At 35.0% G+C, this 26,644-nt stretch overlaps 1 protein-coding gene across 1 annotated transcript in view; it reads right to left on the reverse strand.

Moving 5' to 3' along the window:
* C9 (complement C9) overlaps window positions 1-26,644 on the reverse strand; it is an 83,165-nt gene that overhangs the window by 9,185 nt on the left and 47,336 nt on the right. The window contains exons 8-9 of the mRNA XM_003899603.3: window positions 25,026-25,154; window positions 23,421-23,596 (exon numbers count right to left, since the gene is read on the reverse strand). Of these exons, the coding sequence (XP_003899652.2) occupies window positions 23,421-23,596; window positions 25,026-25,154 (305 nt within the window). The remainder of the gene's footprint in view (window positions 1-23,420; window positions 23,597-25,025; window positions 25,155-26,644) is intronic.

A 26,644-nucleotide genomic window follows, 5' to 3' on the forward strand; every position in this document is an offset into this window, starting at 1 on the left:
TGTGCTTTAAAAATGAACAACTGAGGGACTTAAACTTCTGGCTTGATAATTTATTGACATATTATTTTGTGAATTGTTTTTGCTGCCTTATTCCTTCCCTTCCAGAAGGTAACCAGATGCTTGCTATCTCTTGCCTAAGAGGAGGGTTGTGTGCAATGCCAATGCCAGGTCCAGAATGACCCTGAAGGCAGCCTTTTTCTTATTTCTTTCTTGTTTTTTTTTTTTCTCTCTAAAAGTCTAAATTCATTGAGAAATTTTTGCTGGGGAAAGAATATAGAAGAATGTCACCAAGGAAAGAGATTCATCCAGAATGGAAAGGGGATAGAAGTTAGTACATACCTCAAATAACAGGAAACCATAGCTAGATATATAGCAGCTATTTGGGGAGATAACAGGACCTGTGGGGTGCCTTAAAGAAGCTGCATATGAAGTATCAGGAATCCAGTCTTGTCAGTGATTTCTATTTGCAAGCCTGGCATGGAGGGCTTGGAAATATTTGACTTCTAGTGAACATGTGAGCCTGAACAATAAGGTTATTAAGGTGACTACGATGAACTAAAGACTTATGTGAATTATATCTCCATTTCCCAGACAGAAGTGTCAGGATTCTTGTACCAATTTAGACAACAGGGAAAAAATTTCCTGAGCCCCATCCAACAAATAAACGAAAGGTGAATTTTCTAGCAACCTGGAGGGACAGGATCTTAAAATCAAATTAAATTAGATGTGAAGAAAATGAAGTAAAATTATTTATTTGGCACACTCAAATTCCTGCAGTAAGATATACAGTTGCTACACTGAAATCAAGGAAGTTTGGAAAGCTTTGTCAATAAATATTGAGCTGAGATTTGAAGGTGTCAAGGCAGACAGAAGACTATTCCAGGCATATAGTAAAGAATTTCGGAAGTTTTTAAAGAGGAGGAAGTTGGGAAGATGTTGTTCCAAAGATACAAAATTTTAGTTAGATAGAAGCAGTAAGTTCAGAAGATCTATTGCGCAGCTTGATGATCATAGAAAAAAATTAAAAAGTTCTTATAATGGAGATAGTATAACATATATAGGGAAATGTATATGTTCACTTAATTTAAGCAAATTCAATTGAGTAACTAGCAAGAGCTGTTTGAGTGAATAAACTGTTAGAAATAGAGGCACTTTGGTGGCAGAGCACTTTAAAACAAGAGACCACAAAACTTAAAAGAAATAAAAATCTAGAGAGCCCAGAGCCAAAAAGAAAAAAAAAAACAAAAAACAAAACAAAACAACAACAACAACAACAACCCACAAATTCCTGAAAAAGAGTAACGATGGATTGATGGATTAAATACTGTGGACTCATCTTTCTCATCTTTTCCCTAAAGACAATGAGAAAAGCTAAACAAAATAAAACCAAACTTTTTTTAAAAAAAAACTGCTAAAAGACCCTGGAGAACTAACAAGAAAATAAAAAATCACAGAGCTAAGATATGGGAGGAGGTGGAAATCCAAGAGTTGGGCCCAGTATTCCAGGGCTACTACTCCTCTTGACACATTTCCTAACTCAGCAAGAGGTAGTAGAGGGACTAGGAGGTAGAGGAACACATTACTGGGCTGAGGAGAAAACATTGGAATTCAGGTCAACCAAGGTAGACATGCTATCCCTTGATTTGGGGATTAAGAGGGAAGTGGAAGTAGGATAGCTCTGGCAGAAACTGTAGCCCAGTTTGGATTAAAATAATCTTGGATCATTAGTGGGGATCCTAGAAGCTTTTCAAACATAAATATATATGTTTGGAAGAATATATGAATATACAAAATTATCCCAGGCATCAGGCTACTCCTATAACAATTTTAAGTACAGTATTTAGCCCACAGTAAAAATAGCTAGGCACACAAGGAAATAAGACAACACGAATGAGATCAATGGAAATAATGGAAAATAGAAACCGCTATGGTGGCTGCCAATGTTTGTGCTATCAGACTTCAAACAATTATCAGACTTTAAACCAATTGTTTGCATAAATAGGGAGATAAGAGACAACACTGAAAATTTTAGCAAAGAACTGGAAGTTATTAAAAATAGATTTGAAAAAAAGAAACAAATATTAGAACACAAATTAATCAATTAGTTAAACAGCAAATGTGATAAAACTGAAGCAATTTAATGAATTGCAATATAGGTAAGAAGAAAATATTGACAATAAAGCATGAAGAGACAAAAAGATGGGATATACAGAAAGGGGGTAGGAAACATAAGTGACAGTGTGGGAAGGGAAAAGATCCCTGTATTTTGAGTCCCAGAAGGAGAACAAAGGACAGAATAAATAAGAAGCAATATTTGAAAAGCTAATGACTGAGAATATTCCAGACCTGGTGAAAAACAACAATGTATCTTATGAATAAAAACTAAGGTTAAAAATTATTTTGCACCTAGGTATTATCAGAGAAAAATTGCTTAAAAAAAAAAAAAGACAGCAGAGAAAATCTTAAAAACAGTTTAGTAAAAGGTCTGAGTATTTTGAAAGTAGACTGAATTTGACTTTACTAGATACAATCAACAATATTATAAAGAGTCAAATGGAAATATAAAAAATAAAAAGCATGGTAAAAGAGATGAAAAATACCTTTGATGAGTAGATTTGACACAGCAAAAGAAAGAATCAGTAAGCTTGATACAAGGTTGGTAGAAATTAGCCAAATTAAAGTACAAAGAGATGAAAGAGTTGAAGGGAGGGAACCCAGAAATAAGCATCCAAGAGTATGGGGCAATATGAAAGAGCCTAGCACATGCATTACTGGAATCCTCGAAAAAAGTGAAAAGGTTAGAAGAAGGGGTTGACAGGGGGAGAGATTGAGAATGTGATTGTGGCAGAGGAAATATTTGAAGACATAATGACCAAGAATTTTTCAAAAGTAATTAAATAATCAAATCATAGACTCCAGAAATTTAGGGAACTTCAAGCAGAATAAAAAATAAACATCCAAACACATCTCATTCACACTGTGGAAAACCAAAGATTAAAAGGAAATATTTAAGGCAACGACAATGAAAGGAAACGCTACAAGCAGAAGATCAAAGATAAGAGTTACAGCATACTGCTTATCTAAAAACTATGCAAGCCAGAAGACAAAGGGGTAATAGCTTTAAGCACTGAAAGACAAAGAGACAAAACAACCAACCAAACAAAAAAAACCAAACCCCACACAAACTGTAAACCTAGAATTTTATACCTAATGAAATGTCTTTGAAAAAAAATTTTTTTTTTCAGAGATGCAAAAGCCAAGAGACTTTGATAGTAGCAGATGTGCCCTAAAAGAAATGCCAAATGAAATTTTTCAGGCAGAAGAATTACCACAAAGAACTGAAATTTGGACCTACATAAAGTAATCATGAGCTCTGAGTATAACTAAAATGAAGGCAAAATATACCTTTCTAGTTTTAATTGTTCTAACAATACATTATCTACAGCAAATATTGTTGTATTGTAGTATGAGTTTATAGTGTATGTAAAAATTTTTAAAAGTATGTAAAATATACATACACTATAAACTCATTATACCATATGATAAAAATAGCATTAAAAATGGGAGGGAGGATTTGGAAATATAGTGTTGTATTTGTTTTACACTACACATAAGGAAGCATAATATCATTTGAAGGCAGACTATGATAAATTAAGGATGTACATTGTGAATCATATGTTAACAGAGTAAAACATATTTTTTAAAAGAGACATGAGTAACAAGCCAATACTGGAAATAAAATGGAATCATATAACATACTGAATAAAAAAGAGTAGTCAGGACAAGAAAGGAACAATGTAATGAATAAACAAGATTTAACTGAAATGTTAAAGGGAGAGTGCTGGAGTTCAGGGGGAAGCAGAAAAGGCATCTGTGGTGGTTGGAAGCCCAGGGGGTCTCACATGCCCAGATTGCTACAGAAAGCCATTCAACTGCAAAAATAAACAACTAGGAAGAAAAAAAGAAACAAAAGATATTCAAAATAACCAGAAAGCAATCAATAAAAAGACAGGGATAAGTTCTTATCTATCAATAATAACCTTGAAGGTAAATCAATTAAATACCCCATTTAAGAGATATAGATAGGATAAATGGACAAAAAGAAATAATAGCCAACTATGTGTTCCCTATAAGAAACTCACTTCACCTGTAGAGACATACATAGATGGAATGCGAAGGATGGAAAAAGATATTTCATGCAAAGGTAAACGAAAAGCAAGCAAGAGTAGCTAGGCTTACATCAGACAAAGCAGACTGCAAGTCAAAAACTGTAAAAAGGAGAAAAAGGATAATGTTATATAATAATAAAGGGATCAATTCAGCAAGAAAATATAACAATTTTAAATATATATGCACCCAACACTGGAGCACCCAGATACATAAAGGAAATATTAGATCTAAAGTGAAACAATAAAATAATATTTGGGTACTTCAAAATTTCACTGTCAGTGTTGGAGAGATTATCTAAACAGAAAAATCAACAAAGAACACAGGATTTAAACTGCACCATAGACCAAATGAACTTAATAGCCATTTACAGAACATTTGCCCAAGAGCTGTGGAGGACACATTCTTTTTATCAGCACGTGGAACATTTTCCAAGATTAATCATATGTTAGAAAACATAAGAAGTCTCAAAAAAATTGTGTAAATTGAAATTATATTAAATACCTTCTCAGACCACATGGAATAAAACCAGAAGTCAATAATCAGGGAAACTTTGGAAACTGTACGAATACATGGAAATTAAACAACATGCTCCTGAATGACCATTATATCAATTAAGAGATTAAGAAGGAAATGTTTTAAATTTCTTGAAATAAGTGAAAATAGAAACAGAACATACCAAAACTGACGATACACAGAAAAGGCAGTAGTAAGAGGGAAGTTTACAGAAATCAATGTCTACTTCAAACATCTAGAAAGTTTTCAAATAAACACCTTAATGATACATTTCAAGGAGCTAGAAAAGCAAGAACAAACCAAGCCCCAAAGTAGAAGAAGGAAAGAGATAATAATGATCGGAGCAGAAATAAACAAAATTGAGACTGAAAACAAATACAAAGGATTAATGAAACAAAAGGTTGATTGAAAGTTTTTATTTTTAAAGAAAGACAGTGGAGTTAGTCCAAGATGGCCAAATAGGAACAGCTCCAGCCTCCAGCTCCCAACATGAGCAACACAGGAGATGGGTGATTTCTCCATTTCCAACTGAGGTACCGGGTTCATCTCACTAGGGCATGTTGGACAGTGGGTGCAAGACAGTGGGTGCAGCACACCAAGTGAGAGCCAAAGCAGGGTGAGGCATCGCCTCACCCAGGAAGCGCAATGGGGAAGGGAATTCCCTTTCCTAGCCAAGGGTAACCGTGACACACAACACCTGGAAAACTGGGTCACTCCCACCCTAATACTGCGCTTTACCAAGGGTCATAACAAATGGCACACTAGGAGATTATATCCCATGCCTGGCTCAGAGGGTCCCACGCCCACGGAGCCTCCCTCATTGCTAGCACAGCAGTATGAGATCTAACTGCAAGGTGGTAGCAAGGCTGGGGGAGGGTCGCCCACCATTGTTGAGGCTTCAGTAGGTAAACAAAGTGGCAGGGAAGCTCAAACTGGGTGGAGCCCACTGCAGCTCAAGGAGGCCTGCCTGCCTTTGTAGCCTCCATCTCTGGGGACAGGGCATAGCAAAACAAAAGGCAGTAGAAACCTCTGCAGACTTAAATGTCCCTGTCTGACAGCTTTGAAAAGAGTATTGGTTCTCCCAGCATGGAGTTTGAGATCTGAGAACGGACACAATGCCTGCTCAACTGGGTCCCTGATCCCCAAGTAGCCCAACGAAGACATTCCCCACTAGGGGCAGACTGACACTGCACACCTCACATGGCTGGGTACACCCCTGAGACGAAGCTTCCAGAGGAACGATCAGATGGCAACATTTGCTGTTCAGCAATATTCACTCTTCTGCAGCATCCACTGCTGATACCCAGGCAAATGGGGTCTGGAGTGGACCACGAGCAAACTCCTGCAGCTGAGGGTCCTGACTGTTAGAAGGAAAACTAACAAACAGAAAGGACATTCACACCAAAACCCCATCTGTATGTCACCATCTTCAAAGACCAAAGGTAGATAAAACCACAAAAATGGGGAAACAGCAGTGCAGAAAAGCTGAAAATTCTAAAAATCAGAGCACCTCTCACCCTCCAAAGGAACGCAGCTCCTAGCCAACAACAAAACAAAGCTGGATGGAGAATGACTTTGACGAGTTGAGAGAAGAAAGCTTCAAACAATCAAACTTCTCTGAGCTAAAGGAGGAAGTTCGAACCCATTGCAAAGAAGCTAAAAACCTTGAAAAAAGATTTGACAAATGGCTAACTAGAATAACCAATGTAGAGAAGTCCTTAAATGATCTGATAGAGCTGAAAACCATGACATGAGAACTACATGACAAATGCACAAGCTTCAGTAACTGACTCGATCAACTGGAAGAAAGAGTATCAGTGATTGAAGATCAAATGAATGAAATGAAGTGAGAAGAGTTTAGAGAAAAAAGAGCAAAAAGAAACGATCAAAGCCTCCAAGAAATATGGGACTATGTGAAAAGACCAAATCTATGTCTGATTGGTGTACGTGGGGAGAATGGAAGCAAGCTGGAAAACACTGCAGGATATTATCCAGGAGAACCTCCCCAACCTAGCAAGGCAGGTCAACATTCAAATTCAGGAAATACAGAAAACACAACAAAGATACTCCTCGAGAAGAGCAACTCCAAGACACATAATTGTCAGATTCACCAAAGTTGAAATGAAGGAAAAAATGTTAAGGCCAGCCAGAGAGAAAGGTCAGGTTACCCACAAAGGGAAGCCCATCAGACTAACAGCAGATCTCTCGGCAGAAACTCTACAAGCCAGAAGAGAGTGGGGGCCAATATTCAACATTCTTAAAGAAAAGAATTTTCAACCCAGAATTTCATATCCAGCCAAACTAAGTTTCATAAGTGAAGCAGAAATAAAATCCTTTACAGAAAAGCAAATGCTGAGAGATTTTGTCACCACCAGGCCTACCCTACAAGAGTTCCTGAAGGAAGCACTAAACATGGAAAGGAACAACCGGTACCAGTCACTGCAAAAGCATGCCAAAATGTAAAGACCATTAATGCTAGGAAGAAACTGCATCAACTAGCGAGCAAAATAATCGGCTAACATCATAATGACAGGATCAAGTTTACACATAACAATATTAACCTTAAATGTAAATGGGCTAAATGCTCCAATTAAAAGACACAGACTGATAAATTGGATAAAGAGTCAAGACCCAGCAGTTTGCTGTATTCAGGAGACCCATCTCACACGCAGAGATACACATAGGCTCAAAATAAAAGGATGGAGGAAGATCTACCAAGCAAATGGAAAACAAAAAAAGACAGGGTTGCAATCCTAGTCTCTGATAAAACAGATTTTAAAACAACAAAGATCAAAAGAGACAAAGAAGGCCATTACATAATGGTAAAGGGATCAATTCATCAGGAAGAGCTATCTATCCTAAATATATATGCACCCAATACAGGAGCACCCAGATTCATAAAGCAAGTCCTTAGAGACTTACAAAGAGACATAGACTCCCACATAATAATAATGGGAGATTTTAACACCCCACTGTCAAAATTAGACAGATCAATGAGACAGAAAGTTAACAAGGATATCCAGGAATTGAAGTCAACTCTGCACCAGGCAGACCTAATATACATCTACAGAACTCTACATCCCAAATCAACAGAATATACATTCTTCTGAGCACCATGTCACACTTATTCCAAAATTGACCACATAGTTAGAAGTAAACCACTCCTCAGCAAATGTAAAAGAATAGAAATTATAACAAACTGTCTCTCAGAACACAGTGCAATCAAACTAGAACTCAAGATTAATAAACTCAATCAAAACTGCTAAACCACATGAAAACTGAACAACCTGCTCCTGAATGACTACTGGGTACATAATGAAATGAAGGCAAAGATAAAGATGTTCTTTCAAACCAATGAGATAAACAATACAACATACCAGAATCTCTGGAACGAATTTAAAGAAGTGTGTAGAGGGAAATTTATACCACTAAATGCCCACAAGAGAAAGCAGGAAAGATCTAAAATTGACACCCTAACATCACAATTAAAAGAACTAGAGAAGCAAGAGCAAACACATTCAAAAGCTAGCAGAAGGCAAGAAATAACGAAGATCAGAGCAGAACTGAAGGAGGTAGAGACACAAAAAACCCTCCAAAAAATCAATGAATCCAGGGGCTGGTTTTTTGAAAAGATCAACCAAATTGATAGACCACTAGCAAGACTAATAAAGAAGAAAAAAGAGAAGAATCAAATCGATGCAATAAAAAATGAAAAAGGGGATATCACCACTGACCCCACAGAAATACAAACCACCATCAGAGAATACTAAAAACATCTCTAAGCAAATAAACTAGAAAACCTAGAAGAAATGGATAAATTCCTGGACACATACGCTCCCCAAGACTAAACCAGGAAGAAGTTGAATCCCTGAGTAGACCAATAATAGGCTCTGAAATTGAGGCAATAATTAATAGCCTACCAATCAAAAACAAAGTTCAGGACCAGATGGATTCACAGCCGAATTCTACCGGAGGTACAAGGAGGAGCTGGTACCATTCCTTCTGAAACTATTCCGATGAACAGAAAAAGAGGGAATCCTCCCTAACTCATTTTATGAGGACAACATCATCCTGATACCAAAGCCTGGCAGAGACACAACAAAAAAGAGGATTTTAGACCAATATCCCTGATGAACATTGATGCAAAAATCCTCAATAAAATACTGGCAAACCAAATCCAGCAGCACATCAAAAAGCTTATCCACCATGGTCAAGTGGGCTTCATCCCTGGGATGCAAGGCTGGTTCAATATATGCAAATCAATAAATGTAATCCAGCATATAAACAGAACCAAAGACAAAAACCACATGATTATCTCAACAGATGCAGAAAAGGCCTTTGACAAAATTCAACAGCTCTTCATGCTAAAAACTCTCAATAAATTCGGTATTGATGGAACGTATCTCAAAATAATAAGAGCTATTTATGATAAACCCACAGCCAATATCATACTGAATGGGCAAAAACTGAAAGCATTCCCCTTGAAAACTGGCACAAGACAGGGATACCTTCTCTCACCACTCCTATTCAAAATATTGTTAGAAGTTCTGGCCAGGGCAATCAGGTAAGAGAAAGAAATCAAGGGTATTCAGTTAGGAAAAGAAGAAGTCAAATTGTCCCTGTTTGCAGATGACATGACTGTATATTTAGAAAACCCCGTTGTCTCAGCCCAAAATCTCCTTAAGCTGATAAGCAACTTCAGCAAAGTCTCAGGATACAAAATCAATGTGCAAAAATCACAAGCATTCTTATACACCAATTACAGACAAACAGAGAGCCAAATCATGAGTGAACTCCCATTCATAATTGCTTCAAAGAGAATAAAATACCTAGGAATCCAACTTACAAGGGATGTGAAGGACCTCTTCAAGGGGAACTACAAACCACTGCTCAATAAAATAAAAGAGGACACAAACAAGTGGAAGAACATTCCATGCTCATGGATAGGAAGAATCAATATTGTGAAAATAACCATACTACCCAAGGTAATTTATAGACTCAATGCTATCCCCATTAAGCTATCAATGACTTTCTTCACAGAATTGGAAAAACTACTTTAAAGTTCATATGGAACCAAAAAAGATCCCGCATTGCCAAGACAATCCTAAGCCAAAAGAACAAAGCTGGAGGCATCATGCTACCTGACTTCAAACTATACTACAAGGCTACAGTAACCAAAACAGCATGGTACTGGTACCAAAACAGAGATATAGACCAATGGAACAGAACATAGTCCTCAGAAATAATACCACACATCTACAGCCATCTGATCTTTGACAAACCTGAGAGAAACAAGAAATGGGGAAAGGATTCCCTATTTAATAAATGGTGCTGGGAAAATTGGCTAACCATAAGTAGAAAACTGAAACTGGATCCCTTCCTTACACCTTATACAAAAATTAATTCAAGATGGATTAGAGACTTAAATGTTAGACCTAAAACCATGAAAACCCTAGAGGAAAACCTATGCAATACCATTCAGGACATAGGCATGGGCAAGGACTTCATATCTAAAACACCAAAAGCAATGGCAACAAAAGCCAAAATTCACAAATGGGATCTCATTAAACGAAAGAGCTTCTGCACAGCAAAAGAAACTACCATCAGAGTGAACAGGTAACCTACAGAATGGGAGAAAATTTTCGCAATCTACTCATCTGACAAAGGCCTAATATCCAGAACCCACAAAGAACTCAAACAAATTTACAAGAAAAAAGCAACCCCACCAAAAAGTTGGCAAAGTATCTGAACAGACACTTCTCAAAAGAAGACATTTATGCAGCCAACAGACACATGAAAAAATGCTCAACATCACTAGCCATCAGAGAAATGCAAATCAAAACCACAATGAGATACCATCTCACACCAGTTAGAATGGCGATCATTAAAAATCAGGAAGCAACAGGTGCCGGGTAGGATGTGGAGAAATAGGAACACTTTTACACTGTTGGTGGGATTGTAAACTAGTTCAATCATTGTGGAAGACAGTGTGGCGATTCCTCAAGGATCTAGAACTAGAAATATTGTTTGACCCTGCCATCCCAATACTGGGTATATACCCAAAGGATTACAAATCATGCTGCTATAAAGACACATGCAGACATATGTTTATTGCAACACTGTTCACAATAGCAAAGACTTGGAACCAACCCAAATGTCCATCAATGACAGACTGGATTAAGAAAATGTGGCACATATACACCATGGAATACTATGCACCATAAAAAGGATGAGTTTGTGTCCTTTGTAGGGACATGGATGCAGCTGGGAACCATCATTCTCAGCAAACTATTGCAAGAACAGAAAACCAAACACTGCATATTCTCACTCATAGCACACACCGGGGCCTGTTGTGGGGTTGGGGGAGCAGGGAGGGATAGCATTAGGAGATACACCTAAGGTAAATGACGAGTTAATGGGTGCAGCACACCAACATGGCACATGTATACATATGTAACAAATCTGCACATTGTGCACATGTACCCTAGAACATAAAGTATAATAAAAAACAAACAAACAAACAAAAAAAGACAAAATAAATAAACAATAGCTAGACTAAGAAAAAGAAAAAAGAAGCCCCAAATAAATAGAATCAGAAGCAAAAATAGAGACATCACAACAGATACCACAGAAACACAAAGGGTCATTAGATACTGCTATGAGCAACTATAAACCAATAAATTAAAAAACCTAGAGAAAACGGATAAATTTCTAGACACATACAACCTCTAGAGTTTGAACCAAGAATAAATAGAAAACCTGAATAGCCCAATAATAAGTAGAGATTGAAGCTGCAATAAAAAGTCTTTCAACAAAAAATGTCCAGGTCCAGATGGCTTCAATGTTGCATTCTACCAAATCTTTAAACAAGAATTAACACTAATTCTTCTCAAAAATTTTTTTAAAGACTGAAGTGGAGGTAACTGTTCCTAACTCATTTGATGAGACCAGCATAACGCTGATATCAAAACCAGACAAGGACACAACACAAAAAAGAAACCCATAGGACAATACCCCTGATGAACGTAGATGCAAAAGTCCTCTACAAAATATTAGCAAACTGATGGCAACAATACATCAAAAAGATAATACAGCATAATCAAGTGGGCATGATTTATCTGATAAATAGTTCAACATATGGAAATCAATAAATGAGAAACATCACATCAGCAAAAGTATGAACAGAAACCATGTGATCATCTCAATAGATGCAGAAAAACCATTTGTTAAAATTTAATGTCTCTTTGTGATACAAATTCTCAATAAATTAGGTATAGAATAAAGGTAATTCAACACAATAAAGGCCATATATGACAAACCCACAGCCAACATCATACTGAATGGGAAAAAGCAGAAAGCTCTCCCTCTAAGAACTGAAACAAAGATGCCCACTCTCACCATTCTTATTTAACATAGTACTGGAAATCCTAGCCAGAGCAATTAGATAAGAGAAAGAAATAAAGGACACCTAAATTGGAAAGGAGGAGGTTAAATTATCCCTGTTTGCAGAAGACATGATCTTATATACAGAAAATCCTAAAGACTCTACCAAAATACACTTAGAACTGACAATTGACTTTAGTAAAGCTGTCGAATATAAAATCAACATGCAAGGATCAGTAATATTTCTGTTAAAGAACAACAAACTAGCCAAAAAAGAATGCAAAAAGTCAGTATCATTTACAATAGCTACAAAAAAAGACACTTAGGAATAAACTTAATCAAGGATGTGAAAGAGAATCTATGAAACACTATTGAAAGAAATGGAAGAGGATACAAACAAATGGAAAGAAATCCCATGCTCCAGGCTTCAGCCTTACTACCAGAAATAATCTACAGATTCAGTGCAATCTCTATCAAAATGGCAATGACACTCCTCACAGAAATCAAAAAGAAAAACTTAAAATTTGTATAGAACCACAAAAGACCTCACATAGCCAAAGCAATCTTAAACAAACAATAACAACAACAACAAAGCTAGAAGTATCACATTATCACATCTCAAAATATATTACAAAGCTATAGTAACCATATCAGCATCGTACTGCCATAAAAACAGACATGTAAGCAAATGGAACAGAATAGAGAACCGAAAATTAATATATCTATCTATAGTCAACTAATTTTTGACAAAAGTGCCAAGAAAAAGAATTGGTTTCCTTTCAATCTTTTCAAAAAATTGTGCTAGGAAAAACTGAATGTCCATATGCAGAAGAATAAAATTAACCCCTCACTTTTTGTCCTATAAAAAATCAACCCAATATAGAACACCTTATTGTAAGACCCAAAACTATAAAACTACTGGAAGAAAACATAAGGGAAATGCTTCAGGACATTGGTCAGGGAAAAGATTTTCTGAATAGGCTCTCAAAAGCACTGAGAACAGAAGCAAAAATAAACAAATAGTTTATATCCAATTGAAAAGCTTCTGTACAGCAAATAAAACAATCAACAGGTGACCTGCAGAATGGGGAAAAATATTTTCAAACTATGCATCTGACAGGAGACTAATATCCAGAATCTAGAAGGAACTCAAACAACTAACAACAACAAAATAAATAATCTGATTGAAAAATAAACAAATGATCTCAAGAGACATTTTGCAAAAGAACACATACAAAAGGCCAAAAAACATACTAAAAAATGTTCAATATCCAACAGGCAAAAATAAACAATGCTGGCAAGGATGTGGAAAAAAAGGAACTCATACATCATTGGTGAGAATGTAAACTAGTATAGTCACTATGTAGAACTATATGAAGGTTCTTTTGAAAACTATAAACACAACTATCATATGATCCAGCAATTCCAGTACTGGCATTTATCCAAAGGAAAGAAAATAAGTATATAAAAGAGACATCTGCACCCTTCTGTTTATTGCAGCATTATTCACAGTAGCCGCATGGATAAATAAAATAATGTATTTTTTTCTTTTTAAAGAAAATAATGTATGTACACAATGGAATACTATTCAACCATGAAAAAGAACAAAATCTTGTCATTTGTGGCCACATGGATGGAACTAGAGGATATTATGTTAAGTAAAATAAGCCAGAAAGAGAAAGTGAAACATCACATGTTTTCACTTATATGTGGAAGCTAAAAAAAAACACAAAAACTGATCTCATAGAAGTAAAAAGTAGAACAGAGGATACTAGAGATTGGGAAGGGTAGGGGAAAGACAATACAATAAAGGCCATATATGAGAAACCCACAGCCAACATCATACTGAATGCGAAAAAGCATACTGAATGGGATATTTGTTAAAATATATAACATTACAACTACATAGGAGGAATAAGTTCTGGTGCTCTATGACATTGTAGGATTACTATAGTTAACAATTAGGTATTATTACATATAGTTTCAGGTATCTAGAAGAAGAATATTGAATGTTCCCAACACAAATAAATGACAAATGTTTGAGATGATGGATACACTAATTACCCTGATCTGATCACTATACATTATCATTATCAAAATATCACTATGTGCCCCATAAATATGTACAATTCTTATATGTCCGTTTAAAAAAGAAATGTCAGAAATGAGCAAAAAGGAGACAAAGAATATACACAACAAATAAAAACAACTAGGAAGTACAGATTTTAACTGTGTCAATAATTGCATTAAATGCAAATGGATTTAACACACTGATTAAAAGACAGATAGTTACTTTAGATAAAAATAGCAAGACCCAACTATATACTGTCTACAAGAAACTCACTTTAAATACAAACATGTAGATAGGTTCAAAGTAAAAGGACAGAAAAAGTTATCCCATACAACATTAATTAAATGGAACCTCCTTTGCTCTATTACCGTACAAAAAATTCTTAACAAATAATATTGTTAGGAATAAAAAGGTGAAGTTTTCAATATACAAAGAAGATATATAATCTAAATGTGTATGCACCCAATGACAGAACTTTAAAATACATAAAGCTAAAACTGATAGAACTGAAAAAAGAAACAGTAAATATACCTAGACATTTCAAGTTCTGCTCTCTATCATTGAAAGAATAAGGGCACAGGAAAAGAAGTCCCGGGCCGTGCCAACAACTAATTGACCTAACTGACATTTACAGAGCATTCTACCCAACAATAGCAGAATAGATATTCTTTTCAAGTGCACATAGGCATATCTATGCCTTAAAAATACTCAATATATTGAGAATAATGAAAATAACACAAAGCATGTCTTCAGACCAAACAAAATGAAAGTTGAAATAAATAACAGAATGCTATCTGAAAAATCCCCAAATATTTATACATTAATCACCACATTTCTAAATAACCCAAGTGTAGAAGAGGAAGTCACAAAAAATTAGAAAATATTTTAAATTGAATGAAAATGAAAACACATCAAAACTTGCAGGATGCAGTTAAAGAAATGCCTAAAGGTCAATTTACAGCACAAAATGTCTGCATTAGACAAGAAAAAAATGTCTGAAATCAACAATAACAGCACCCAGCTTAAACTAGAAACAGAAGAAAAATTTAAGTACAAAGCATAAGGAAGGAAATAATAAGAATTGAAATAGAAATTGAAATGGGAAAAAAATAGAGAATTTTTTTTAAAGCTGCTTTTTTGAGAAGACTACAAAAAGTGATAAACCTCTACCAGATTAATTAAAAATAAAACAAAATAAGACAAAAGGGAAAAACTTAAAATTAACAATATCAGGAATTCAAGACAGGATATCACTATAGAATCTACAGATATCAGCTGCTTAATAAAATGGAAAAAATCCTTGAAAGACAATTGGTAAAAACTCAATCAGAAAAAATGCATAATTGGACTTCTGATATCTATTTAAATAATTGAATTTAGAGTTAAATTTTTTTCCAACAAAGAAGGCCTAGATGGCATTATTGGTGAATTCTACAGACATTTAAAGAAGACATATCAATTCTACAAAAACTTTTTCACAAAATAGAGAAGAATTTACTTCTCACTTATTTTTACAGTTAGCATTACTTTGGTACCAAAACCAAATAAAAATACTTAAGAGAAGAAAATTACAAATCAATGTCACTTATGAACATACTTACAAAATATCCCAAGACAGTAGCCAATCAAATACAACAGTGTTTAAGCGCCAGGTTTGCTCAAAATTTAAATAATCAATATCATTCACCATAACAACTTATTAAAAGTGAAAAATCACATGATCATCTCAATAAAGAATAATTCTTGGACAAAATTCAATATCTATTTACGATAAAAATTCTGAGCAAACTAGGAATTAAAGGGAACTTCCTCAACCTGATAAAGAACATCTATGTAAAACCTACAGATAACATCATACTTAATGGTGCAATATCATATTAGATGCATTGGACAATGCAATAATGCAAGAAAAAGAAATAAAATACATAGAGACTGAGAAAAGAATAAGGAAATCTGTATTTCAGATGACATGATTATCTAAGAAATTGAAACTCTCATATATTTCTGGTGGTAATGCAACTACTTCGGAAAAAAATTTGGCTATTTCTTATGTAGTTTTGTATAAACACATATATCATATGACCAAGCAATCCCTCTCTTAGAGAAAAGAAAAATATGTTCATGCAAAATTCTGTATTCAAATATTTATAATGGTTTTATTCATAATCACCAAAAGAATTATCATCTGGAAACAAATAAATGTCCTTCAACAGATTACTATATAAACAAACTGTTTAGTCTATACCATGGAATCTATATATAATGGAATACTACTGAGCAATAAAAATGAAAGGAACTACTCATACATACAAGAATGTCGATGTGTGAATGTGGATGGATCTCAAATGTATAATGCTAAGTGAAAGGGCCAAACTCAAAAAGTTACATGATTACATTTATATGGCAGTAAACAGATCAGTGGTTATGTAGAAGTGGGGCAGCAAGGAGGAGTTGATTGAAAATGGACATGATAGGACTGTGTGGTAGAAACGTTTTCTGTATTGACTTTCATGGTGGTTTCATGATTGTAAGTGTTTGTGGAAACCTAGGGCCCTTTATACTAAAAATATTAAATTTTACTTTACATAAGTAATGCCTATTTTAAAAAATCTAATTACATTAAAATGTGTCTATATACTACTCACTAAAAACCAAGATATAAAATTATATTATATGAAATCAAATTGGCTAACCATAACTCTGACAAAGACTCTGATGACTGGAAAATGTACACTAAAATATTAACATTATGATATCTATTTCACTTGTGCTTTTGGATTATATTAGAAAAAGTTTGCTAGGTTAGAGATTTTTATCTCTTTTATTCACTGCTTTACACTCAATGCTACAATAGAGCCTGGCACATTGCAGGTACCTAAGAAGTATTTGTCAAAGATGAAAATACGCTGGGTTCAGTGGCTCCTGGTTGTAATCCCAGCACTTTGGGAGGCCAAGGCAGGTGGATCACTTGAGGTCAGGAGTTCAAGACCAGCCTGGTCAACATGGTGAAATCCCTGTTTCTACTAAAAATACAAAAATTAGCTGTGCATGGTGGCAGGCACCTGTAATCCCAGCTACTCGGGAGGCTGAGGCAGGAGAATGGCATCAACCTGGGAGGCGGAGCTTGCAGTGAGCTGAGATCCGGCCACTGCACTCCAGCCTGGGTGACAGAGCGAGACTCCGTCTCAAAAAAAAAAAAAGTCCAACTAATCCCAACAAAACTTGAGGGCACAAACAAACTGAGAATAAAAAGACTGAAGAATGTATGCTATGTGCATACCAACAGAGACATCTGGCAAACCTAGGTAATTAAAAAAAAAATTGAGGCAGAAAACATTACCAGAAATAAAGAAAGACATTTTAATTCACCAAGAAGATGTAATAATTCTAAATTTGTATGCCCTTGGTATTAAGCCTTAAAATATATAAAATAAAAATCCAAGTACAAGGAGAAACAAATACACAAATGTAGTGTAGAGTTATAGATTTCTTATAATTTTCTATTTAAACAATCATGCCATATATGGAGAGATAGTTTAACTTCTTCCTTGCAGTCCTTAAGCATTTTGTTTATTTTTCTTGCTTTATTGCACTGGCTAGGACTTACTGCAATATGAAATAAAAATGATGAGAGTTAATATTTTTTGTTTATTCCTTATTTTAGTGAGACCAAGTTTAATATTGTAGATCTAAATATAAAAGCAAAATAATAAAGCTGTTGAAGGGTAATACATAGGAAAGTATCAAGGTCTTAAGGTAGGAAAAAACTTTAATTAAAACATTGAAAACACTAACTATAGTGAATAGAAAGATACATTTAACTACGTCAAAATAAAAAAATCATCAACATCATAACCCAGAATATGATGCACTGAGAATAACAGAACATTACTTCTGTAGTATTCTTGCCAAATATCCATAACCTTAACCTACTCAAATGCTAAATTGGGAGACATTTGACATGATAACTGACCAGTCCTCATAAAAAGTGTCAAGGTTAAGAAAGACAAGGAAAGTCTGAAGACCTATAACAGATTGGGAGACACTAAGAGATGTGACAACTAAATGCAATGTGGGACCCTAGATTGGATCCTGAAACGGAAGGGAAAAAAAAGATTAAGGGAAAAACTTGTGAAATGTGTATAAAACCTGTGCTTTAGCTAATTACTTCGTGTGAATTTTCTGATTTTGATAATTTTACTATGCCTATGTAAATTACTAACATTAGGAGCTGGGTGGGAGATGAAGCTTATAAGTGAATTCCTTCTACTATTTCTTCAATATGACTATCTGTACTATTCTGCAATATTACTTCTGCAATATTACTATCTGCACTATATGTGTAATTTTGCTGTGTCTAAAATTAGTTCAAAAGAAAAAGTACATAAGAGGACATCTGTATCAAAAACACCATTAAAGATGAAATTCTTAAGTGGGAGAAGATATTTGCAAAACTTGCATTGTGAATAGGTTCATATATGGAGTATATCAAGAACTTCTACAAAGTCAGCATAACTGTTGATGAGTGTATTCTTTTATGAATTAATATATAGTATATAGAATTCAGAGGATTCAGATTTCAACCATGTCATATTTATTTGAAAGAAGGAAACCTCTCAGCAACATTGCAACATTGGCACAAACATAAGCATGTGGTAGAATTATTTTGTTTTCTTTTAAAAAAGAAATTCATCTTGTTTTACCCTTCAAAGGAAAGTCAAGGCCAGATAGTCTAGAATACAGGAACAGAGGGTCATGAAGGAAATACAGTTTGGATTAAATTTATAAACAGTGTTGGAAGAGTTAAAGATGAGGGACATGCAATGGCAGTAGTTTCAGAGGAGCTTCAAATCCTGGAGTTAAAAAATCCACAGGAGAACAAAGGAAAATTAAAATGGAAATTTTGAAGTTTTCCTGAAGGGTTCCATTTTTTTCTGATGAACTTTTATTTTCTATTAAATAAGAAAATGATTTTCCTTTTTCTCCTATCCTAGATAACTCTATCTTTCCACCATGTGTTGATACATTTATGGTAGGATATAATCTACCATAAAAGTGCTAAAGTATAAATAAGTTAAGAATACAGTTTAATAATAAATAAGTTGAGATTTCCTTCAGACATCCAACATAAACTATGTATACCAACTATAGTTTGTTGATAGAATGAGTGTTGTTTTTTATCCCTAAACAAGGGAGTTAGAAATGATTCTCACTTGTACTATAACCCTTTAAAATATTGATGCTCTTTAACATCTGGTTCATAACTGCTAAGAGTTACACATAGAGCAAAAATGATAGGTTAATTAATTCATAAATTATTACACCATGTAACTCTGGAAGAACTAATACAGCTTAACATATAGACATATGAGTGGCTGAGGGAAATGGGAAAGGAGAACTGAGAACAGAAAAAGCAGGATGGAGGCAAAAGCAACAAAAATGAACTACATTAATGCCAGGAGGACCAATCCATTTGCATGAAGTGGTTCACAAATTTAGCTATATTTTCTAGTGCACTGAGTAAGACACAACCAAATTTACTGATCTCATGCATTTGTTACCAATCAGGTACAAAAACTCACCTGATTCCCAAGAGAAACAAAATGAGATTAAAGAGTAATATTTCCTATGAGTCTCATAAAGAGGACATAGCATTACATAACAACCTTTTAGTAAATAAAACAGTAGATTACATAACTTTATTTCTAATAATGGAAAAACAAAACTTTACAGGAAGCCAATATTGCAGCTGTACTCATTTTGCTGCTATTGCTCTAGAGGAAATAATAATCTTTATATCTTCCAGGCAGTCTTTAATAAATGTGATTTCTCTTAGCTGACATTTTAATAACTAGTTTGTTGCAGTAGGTTTAAGAGGAAAACAAAGTGCAGCTATTCTGTTGAGTTAAACTGTAGAACCACTTGTGTTAACATTCAGGCAAGTTGGCAATAGAATTAATATATTTTCATGGAATCTGAAGACCATGACAAAAGTAAGTATTGAAAGAGAGGGCCAGCCTATGTCCTCTGCATGGAGAAGGGCCAAGGAGAGATTTTTGGGCTGGGCCAAGACATTCCCCAAGAAGTGATTTTGGGTTTGACAAAGCAGACAAATGGGGCCTGAAAACCACAGGTTCTACCTAAAAGAGCATGGCCATAGTTACTTGAATATGGAAAAATGTATAACTGTATTTATAGATTTTATAAATTATATTATTTTATAAATTATATATACTATATATTTATAACATATATATTTTACCACATAGTTTATTTAGAAAATCTCAGTAATATATTCATACAGCGTTCCACTTCGAGTAAAACAGTAGGTCCTAGAATAATGTTGTTTCATTCAAGGTCATTTCTTTGTAATATTGAGAAAAAAATCAGTTCTCAGCTGGGGTCACTGTGTGCATGGGGAGTTTGACAATCTCCCCACGTTTGTGTGGTCTCTCTCTGGTTCTGCTTGTTTTCTCCCACATCCCAAAGATAGTCATGCTAGACAAATCAGTGTGCCTACATGGTCCTAGTCTGAGTGAGTGTGGGTGTGTGGAGTTTGCCTTGTGTTGAGATGGTGCTCTGTCCATGGTTGATTCCTGCTTTGCACCCTGAGCTGCTGGGATAGACTACCCTGAACTAGAGTAAGGAGGTAAATCATTATCTTAATTGTTTTTATTAATCTTTTTTAAATGTGTAAATAGTTTACATGTATTTCAAAATTCAATATTAGAAGTGTTTTAGTTTTTATTTAGAAGTTTGGTAATGTTTTTGTGACCAGAAATATGCTACAGGAACTTAACCCATTCATTAGCTTATGGTAAAATAGGTTTTGTTATAGGTCATTTTGGTTAAGGTCACAGTTTCCAAGAACCTATTAATAATATTAAGTGAGAGCTTACAGTCAACTTTCTGGTCTTTTCTCCAAGATAATCGGTTTTCAACATAAATACCTAGATAATTGATTTAATTTGCTACAGAATATTTAATATTGACCAGTTTATAGTTTAGGGTGGGTGGGAGAGGTTCTAGTAATTCTTTAAAAGACCAGCCCCAATGTTTGAACATGTCATCTGCAGACAACAGAATGCTTCAAATTCCTGAAAATTAATTAGTGATCACAGATTGTGTAATTGTCTCCCGGAAGTAGCTACAAGTTAACCAAAGGTCCACTTCTACTGGAATTATGAGAGTAAAATAACTTGGAATCTAATTCAAGATCAAATTTAACTATATCTCATGTTTCTTCAGAGATTTAAAAGTTATACAAAGTCAACAAAACCCACAATTTTGCTTTGCTCAACTCTCTTGACAAGAAGATAAATTTAAAAAGTGGTCCATAGTGAACTAACAATAGCTACCATTTCCTTAGGTAAAATGTTGATATGAAAAGGCCAGCCTTCCTGTTTATGAAGAAAGAAACTTATACCGATAGTCTAAATGGGATGTCTACCAATCTGAAAATTTGGGGAAGTAAGTGGTTGTCCCTAAAAATGGGATAAACTATACTGTGCATCCATACAGCAGGACTACACCAATAAAGTTGATGAGGGTCTTTGAATAGTTTTAATAAATCTAGTAGTAAATCTTCAGCAGCTGCCTTATTTATTTGAGATTTAAAAAAATATCTCTAGAACATGCTGAACTATTATTAAGACCTCTTCAGAGAACACTCTTGAATTTGTAGAAAGACAGTTGAACTTGCTTTGTAGAGCCTGGGATGTTCATCTGGATGTAAATATTCACCTAAATTACCCATTTTTTTCTTATTTAATATCTTCCAACATAAACTTATTTTACTGAGCTCAAGATAATAAATTTATGTAAGATTCAAATTTAATAAGATCAAAGAGGCATCTTCTGATTTTAATTTCATACATGGAATTTCACCAGCTTTTTCCCCCCTTTTTGTCCTACTTTGGGACAAAGTATTTTAACTCATAAATACATTGCATATCTACGAACGGCTATATTTCCATAACATAAAGGGAGAATAGATTATAAAAATTTCCGGTTTATTTCTTCTTCACATAAAGGAGATAGTCTTAGAGGTTTCACTCATTCTTTAAAGACAATAAAATAGAATAAAGGAATAAAATTATCCAATAACTAGTCCTATGAAAATGTTAAAATTTCTGTAACTCAAGTTAATCAGACTGGAGTAGGGAGCAGTCAAAAATAAACATGATCTGAGGAAAGCAAATTGTAAAACACATGGAGAAAATTGAAAGTTATAAAGGGAAGTAGAAAAAAAGCACTAATAGTACTAGTAATAAAAGAAGTAAAGAAAAATGCATACCAGTTTTAGGTAGCTTGGGGAAAGAAAGATGAGACTAAATAACATTGTCATTTATATCCTTACAATGATAACACTTTTTTTTTTCTCTAGGAATAAGAACTTGACTATGAACTCCCAAAGGGTTTGTAAGCTGAAAACTATTATAATCAAGATAGAAAAAGGGAAAAATTTACTGACCATAAGAATTGTTCACCGTTAGTTTTATTTTCTTGTAGACTTTATGAACATTTCTTTCATAAAGACCCTTAGACCAGGCAGGGGGGCTCATGTCTGTAATCCCAGGACTTTGGAAGGCTGAGGCAGGCGGATCACTTGAGGCCAGGAGTTTGAGACTAGCCTGGCCAACATGGCAAAACCCTGTCTCTACTAAAAATACAAAAAAATTAGCTGAATGTGGTGGTGAGCATCTGTAATCCCAGCTACTCAGGAGGCTGAGGCATGAGAATCACTTGAACTAGGGAGGAGGAGGTTGCAGTGAGCCGAGATCGCGCCATTGCACTCCAGCCTGGGTGACACAGTGAGACTTGTCTCAAAAAAAAAAAAAAAAAAAAAAAAGGACCCTTAGTAAATACAATTCTCTTGTGTTAGACGTGATAGTGGAACACCATGACCATGGGAAGGCAAGGGGCCAACCGGAGGGAACCAATCATATGTGAGTACCTATCTTGTTACAGTGTGTGCTCTATGTTCTATATAAGCAATTTCGTTAAATTCTCAGAATAAACATGGAGTCCTGGAGAATTCAGTGTTGTAGAGGTCAGAAAACATCCCACACCTAGTGAGAGACAGAGACAGGAAGTCCGCCAGGATGGTCTGACTCCACACCATGCCTTTCCTCTATGCTATGCCTCCTTTTGGGGAAGAGATGGGAGTGTATCTGAATGTTCATGTCTCTTTCAGATGAAGCTAACAGTTCACCTGAAACAATGTGACATTTAATAAAAAAAAAGACACAGTCTTCTATTTGAAAATAAACATGTTTCTTACTTTTTGACTAATGAGAACAGGAGCATCATTTATGGAAGAGGCCCAGTTGACAAAATCAGTCACATCAATCATGGTTCCTCGGAGAAGCTTTTCTTTCAGTTCAAATGCATATTGTCTGGTTCCACCTCTTATGAGTGAAATAACATCATCTATGAGGTGATCACTGGTGATGTTTACTGAGGAGAGAAGGAAGATTTAAAGAGAAGCAGTTGTAGTTCTATGGCTAGTTATCAAAAGGACATGTGATAAACATTTATTGAGTCCTTTTAGTAAAATACAACCTAATGTATTTATTAAATTTTAATTGTAAATATTGCTTATGCATTTTTTCACCTAAAATCTACAATGGAAATTTACATTAGTAGCCAATTGCAGATTTCTGTCATCTCCTTTAAAAAATAAAAATGTTACCCATGGTCTAGATACACTGATACTTCACAGCTCTTCACATACAAACATGTACACATGGGAACTAAATATGACTTTGGGTGTAATATATATTTTCTGTTGCAAACTTACCTTCATAATTATATTTGTGTACATTTGCTTTGATATATTTTAATATTACAAAAAGAAGAGTTCAAAAAAGAGTAATGTAAAAAGTAACATTTCTTTCCACTCCCAATCCTACCCATCTTTTCCTCAGTGTCTCTCTGTAGACTAAGCCTCTTTTAATAAACCTTTGTAAGTCTTTTACATCTGTGAATTTTTAAAACTGGAAAGGAATTTCAAGACAATTTTTGTCATCCCATCTTCATTTTTATAGAAGAGAAATTGGAAACAGAGAGGTGGAGTGACTAGCCAGAGATGACATAGTTAGCTTAAGGATCAAATATAGAAATTATACCATATAATGGCAAATTCAGTTTTTTCCCACCACTTCATCATTGGTTTTTCAATCATGGACACATATTATTGGTTGATATGCTTTTAAATATATCAGGTTTTTCCCCACTTTTGCCTGCCCACTACCAGTTGACTCTTTCTTTAAAGGTGAGTTTTAAGCATTTGTATTTTTTAAATGTTCTCAGGTATTTCTGATTAGAGGAAAAGTTGAGAACTCTAGCACTAATTCATACTTGTAAATCTGCTAAAGATTAACAGTAGGAAGTAATATTTATACCAAATACATTTGTATTTTTGAAAAGGTTAGGCACTGATTTAAAGTTAAGGATTAATTAGGGATTTCTATTTAGGTGGAAGGTGGAGTTGGGGAAATCGTTTTGGCCTTGTCCTTTGTTAATGGATGCACGAACATTGTCGCTTGATTATTTGGAAGCTTTGTTAAAATTAGGGTGAAGAAAGGAAACTTTTTATGAAAATGCTTCCTTACTATTGCCATGATAAATATACAAGTCTAAAATGACTACCGTGTGAATCACACCCCCTTGAGTTGTGTACTGTACAACCAGCACAATAACGATACTGGTGAATACATGTCCCTGGGCTAACTGTGTTTATAGTGGTTTGAAAACCACTGTACATAAAAGATAGTTTTTAAGCACAAAGAGGATAGACAATTAAGAGGGCTCATTGCAAGAGGGCAGTGCTCATTGACATCTACCCTCAGGCTTTACAAAGTCTAACAAGTGAGGCCACACTTACCAGCTCTACCCTCTCCCCTCTTTACACAATCATCTTTATCAACGTTAGCTCCAGCAGAGATTTTAGAGAAATCCAGAGATACATCTAGATGATATCCAAGGCATCTCTTTACATCTTTTAGTTCAACACCTGTTTAATGAATTTATTTGAAAATTATTAGACAATGTCTATCAACATCACAAATAAATTCCAATTTTGCTGTTTTCAAGAAACATCCTTACTTAGGTTCCTATATACCATTACTAAATTCAAATATGCCATCATGTCTGTCCTGCTTTGTCCTCATATTAGATTATAGTGACCTCCCTTTGACTTTGCTTGTCAACTTAATGGCAAACGACACATTAAGTCTACCACATGGTTTAAAGGGATGTAGGTCAAACTGTGGTGGTTATAGGAAAGTCTTTTATCTGTAGGGTCATAGAAGAGGGACAACAATGTCTATCATATATTGAATGTTTATCATGTGTCTGGCATCCTTCTAAGCATTTTGTGTGCTTTAACTAATTTTATCCTCACACTGGCCTTGTGAAGTAAGTACTATATTGTCCTCATTGTACAGATGAAAATGCGGAATTGCAGAGCAGTTGGATAACCTTCTAATGGCTCATTACTCAGCTAGTAAGTTTGGATTTGAACCCAGAGCTGTCTAGCTACTAAGTACTTCTCTGCATCAACTTCATAATTTGGTCATGAGCTATATCAACATCTCCTGATCCTTTTTGGAAAACTCAGTTCATCCTTAATGTAGCTGGTTCATTGCTTTGGACAGACGGCTGATGTATGTATGTAGCCACTTTGCTTTCGTCCTATGAATGCTACTTGGTAGATATCAGTCTTGGAAGCTGACTCATTATGGTGAGTAGGTGCCCAAACAGTTACTAGAAAGAAAAATCCTAATTTTTCAAAGTCTATCAGTTATTATCTGTTTTTGCAATTCAGAAAAATAATTATTCCTGTATTTTAAGGGTAAACAGCCCAGATGACAGTTCATTGACCATGTCAGTTTTTGCCCTTATTTATCATTTCTTATTTCATACACACAAACACACACACACAGGCACACACACATGAATTTGTGATTATTTGTTCTGGAAGCTAAAATGCTTTGTGAAAAAGGAAAGAAAAAAATGAAATGAGGTTAATCACGGGGTTCTACAAGGAGTGTCGGGGTAGACCTCTGGGGGCATTTAGGTGTTTATTCCTCTATCAAATACTTCTCATGCACCCATAATTAGTAAGAACTTAGAAACTATCAGGTGGCATTTCCCATGGGAAGGGAAGAGAGAGGATAAAAATGGAAAACAATACCAGAAATCCATAATTCTAGATTTCTAACCTTATCCTTAAGAAGTGTGAGGACTCTGCTTCTGAAGATGAGGGTGAAAGATACCTGAGTGACCCTAAAGTGTTCAGATTCTCTACCTTAGCAGTGGACACTTTCATGTCCAGACATCCTAAATTGAGGCAGAGGACATGACTTGGTCCTCAGATATTGGCACTGGAGAAGTGAGAAAGAGGACTTCCTCTTCAAAGTCACTAGAATTGACCTGATGATCCTTGTCTATTAAGACCAGAAGGTAAGTAGCTTCTGAATTATTCAGGATTAAAGATCTCAG

The sequence above is a fragment of the Papio anubis genome, chromosome 5 (genome assembly GCF_008728515.1).
Source record: "Papio anubis isolate 15944 chromosome 5, Panubis1.0, whole genome shotgun sequence".
Taxonomy (NCBI): Eukaryota; Metazoa; Chordata; class Mammalia; order Primates; family Cercopithecidae; genus Papio; species Papio anubis.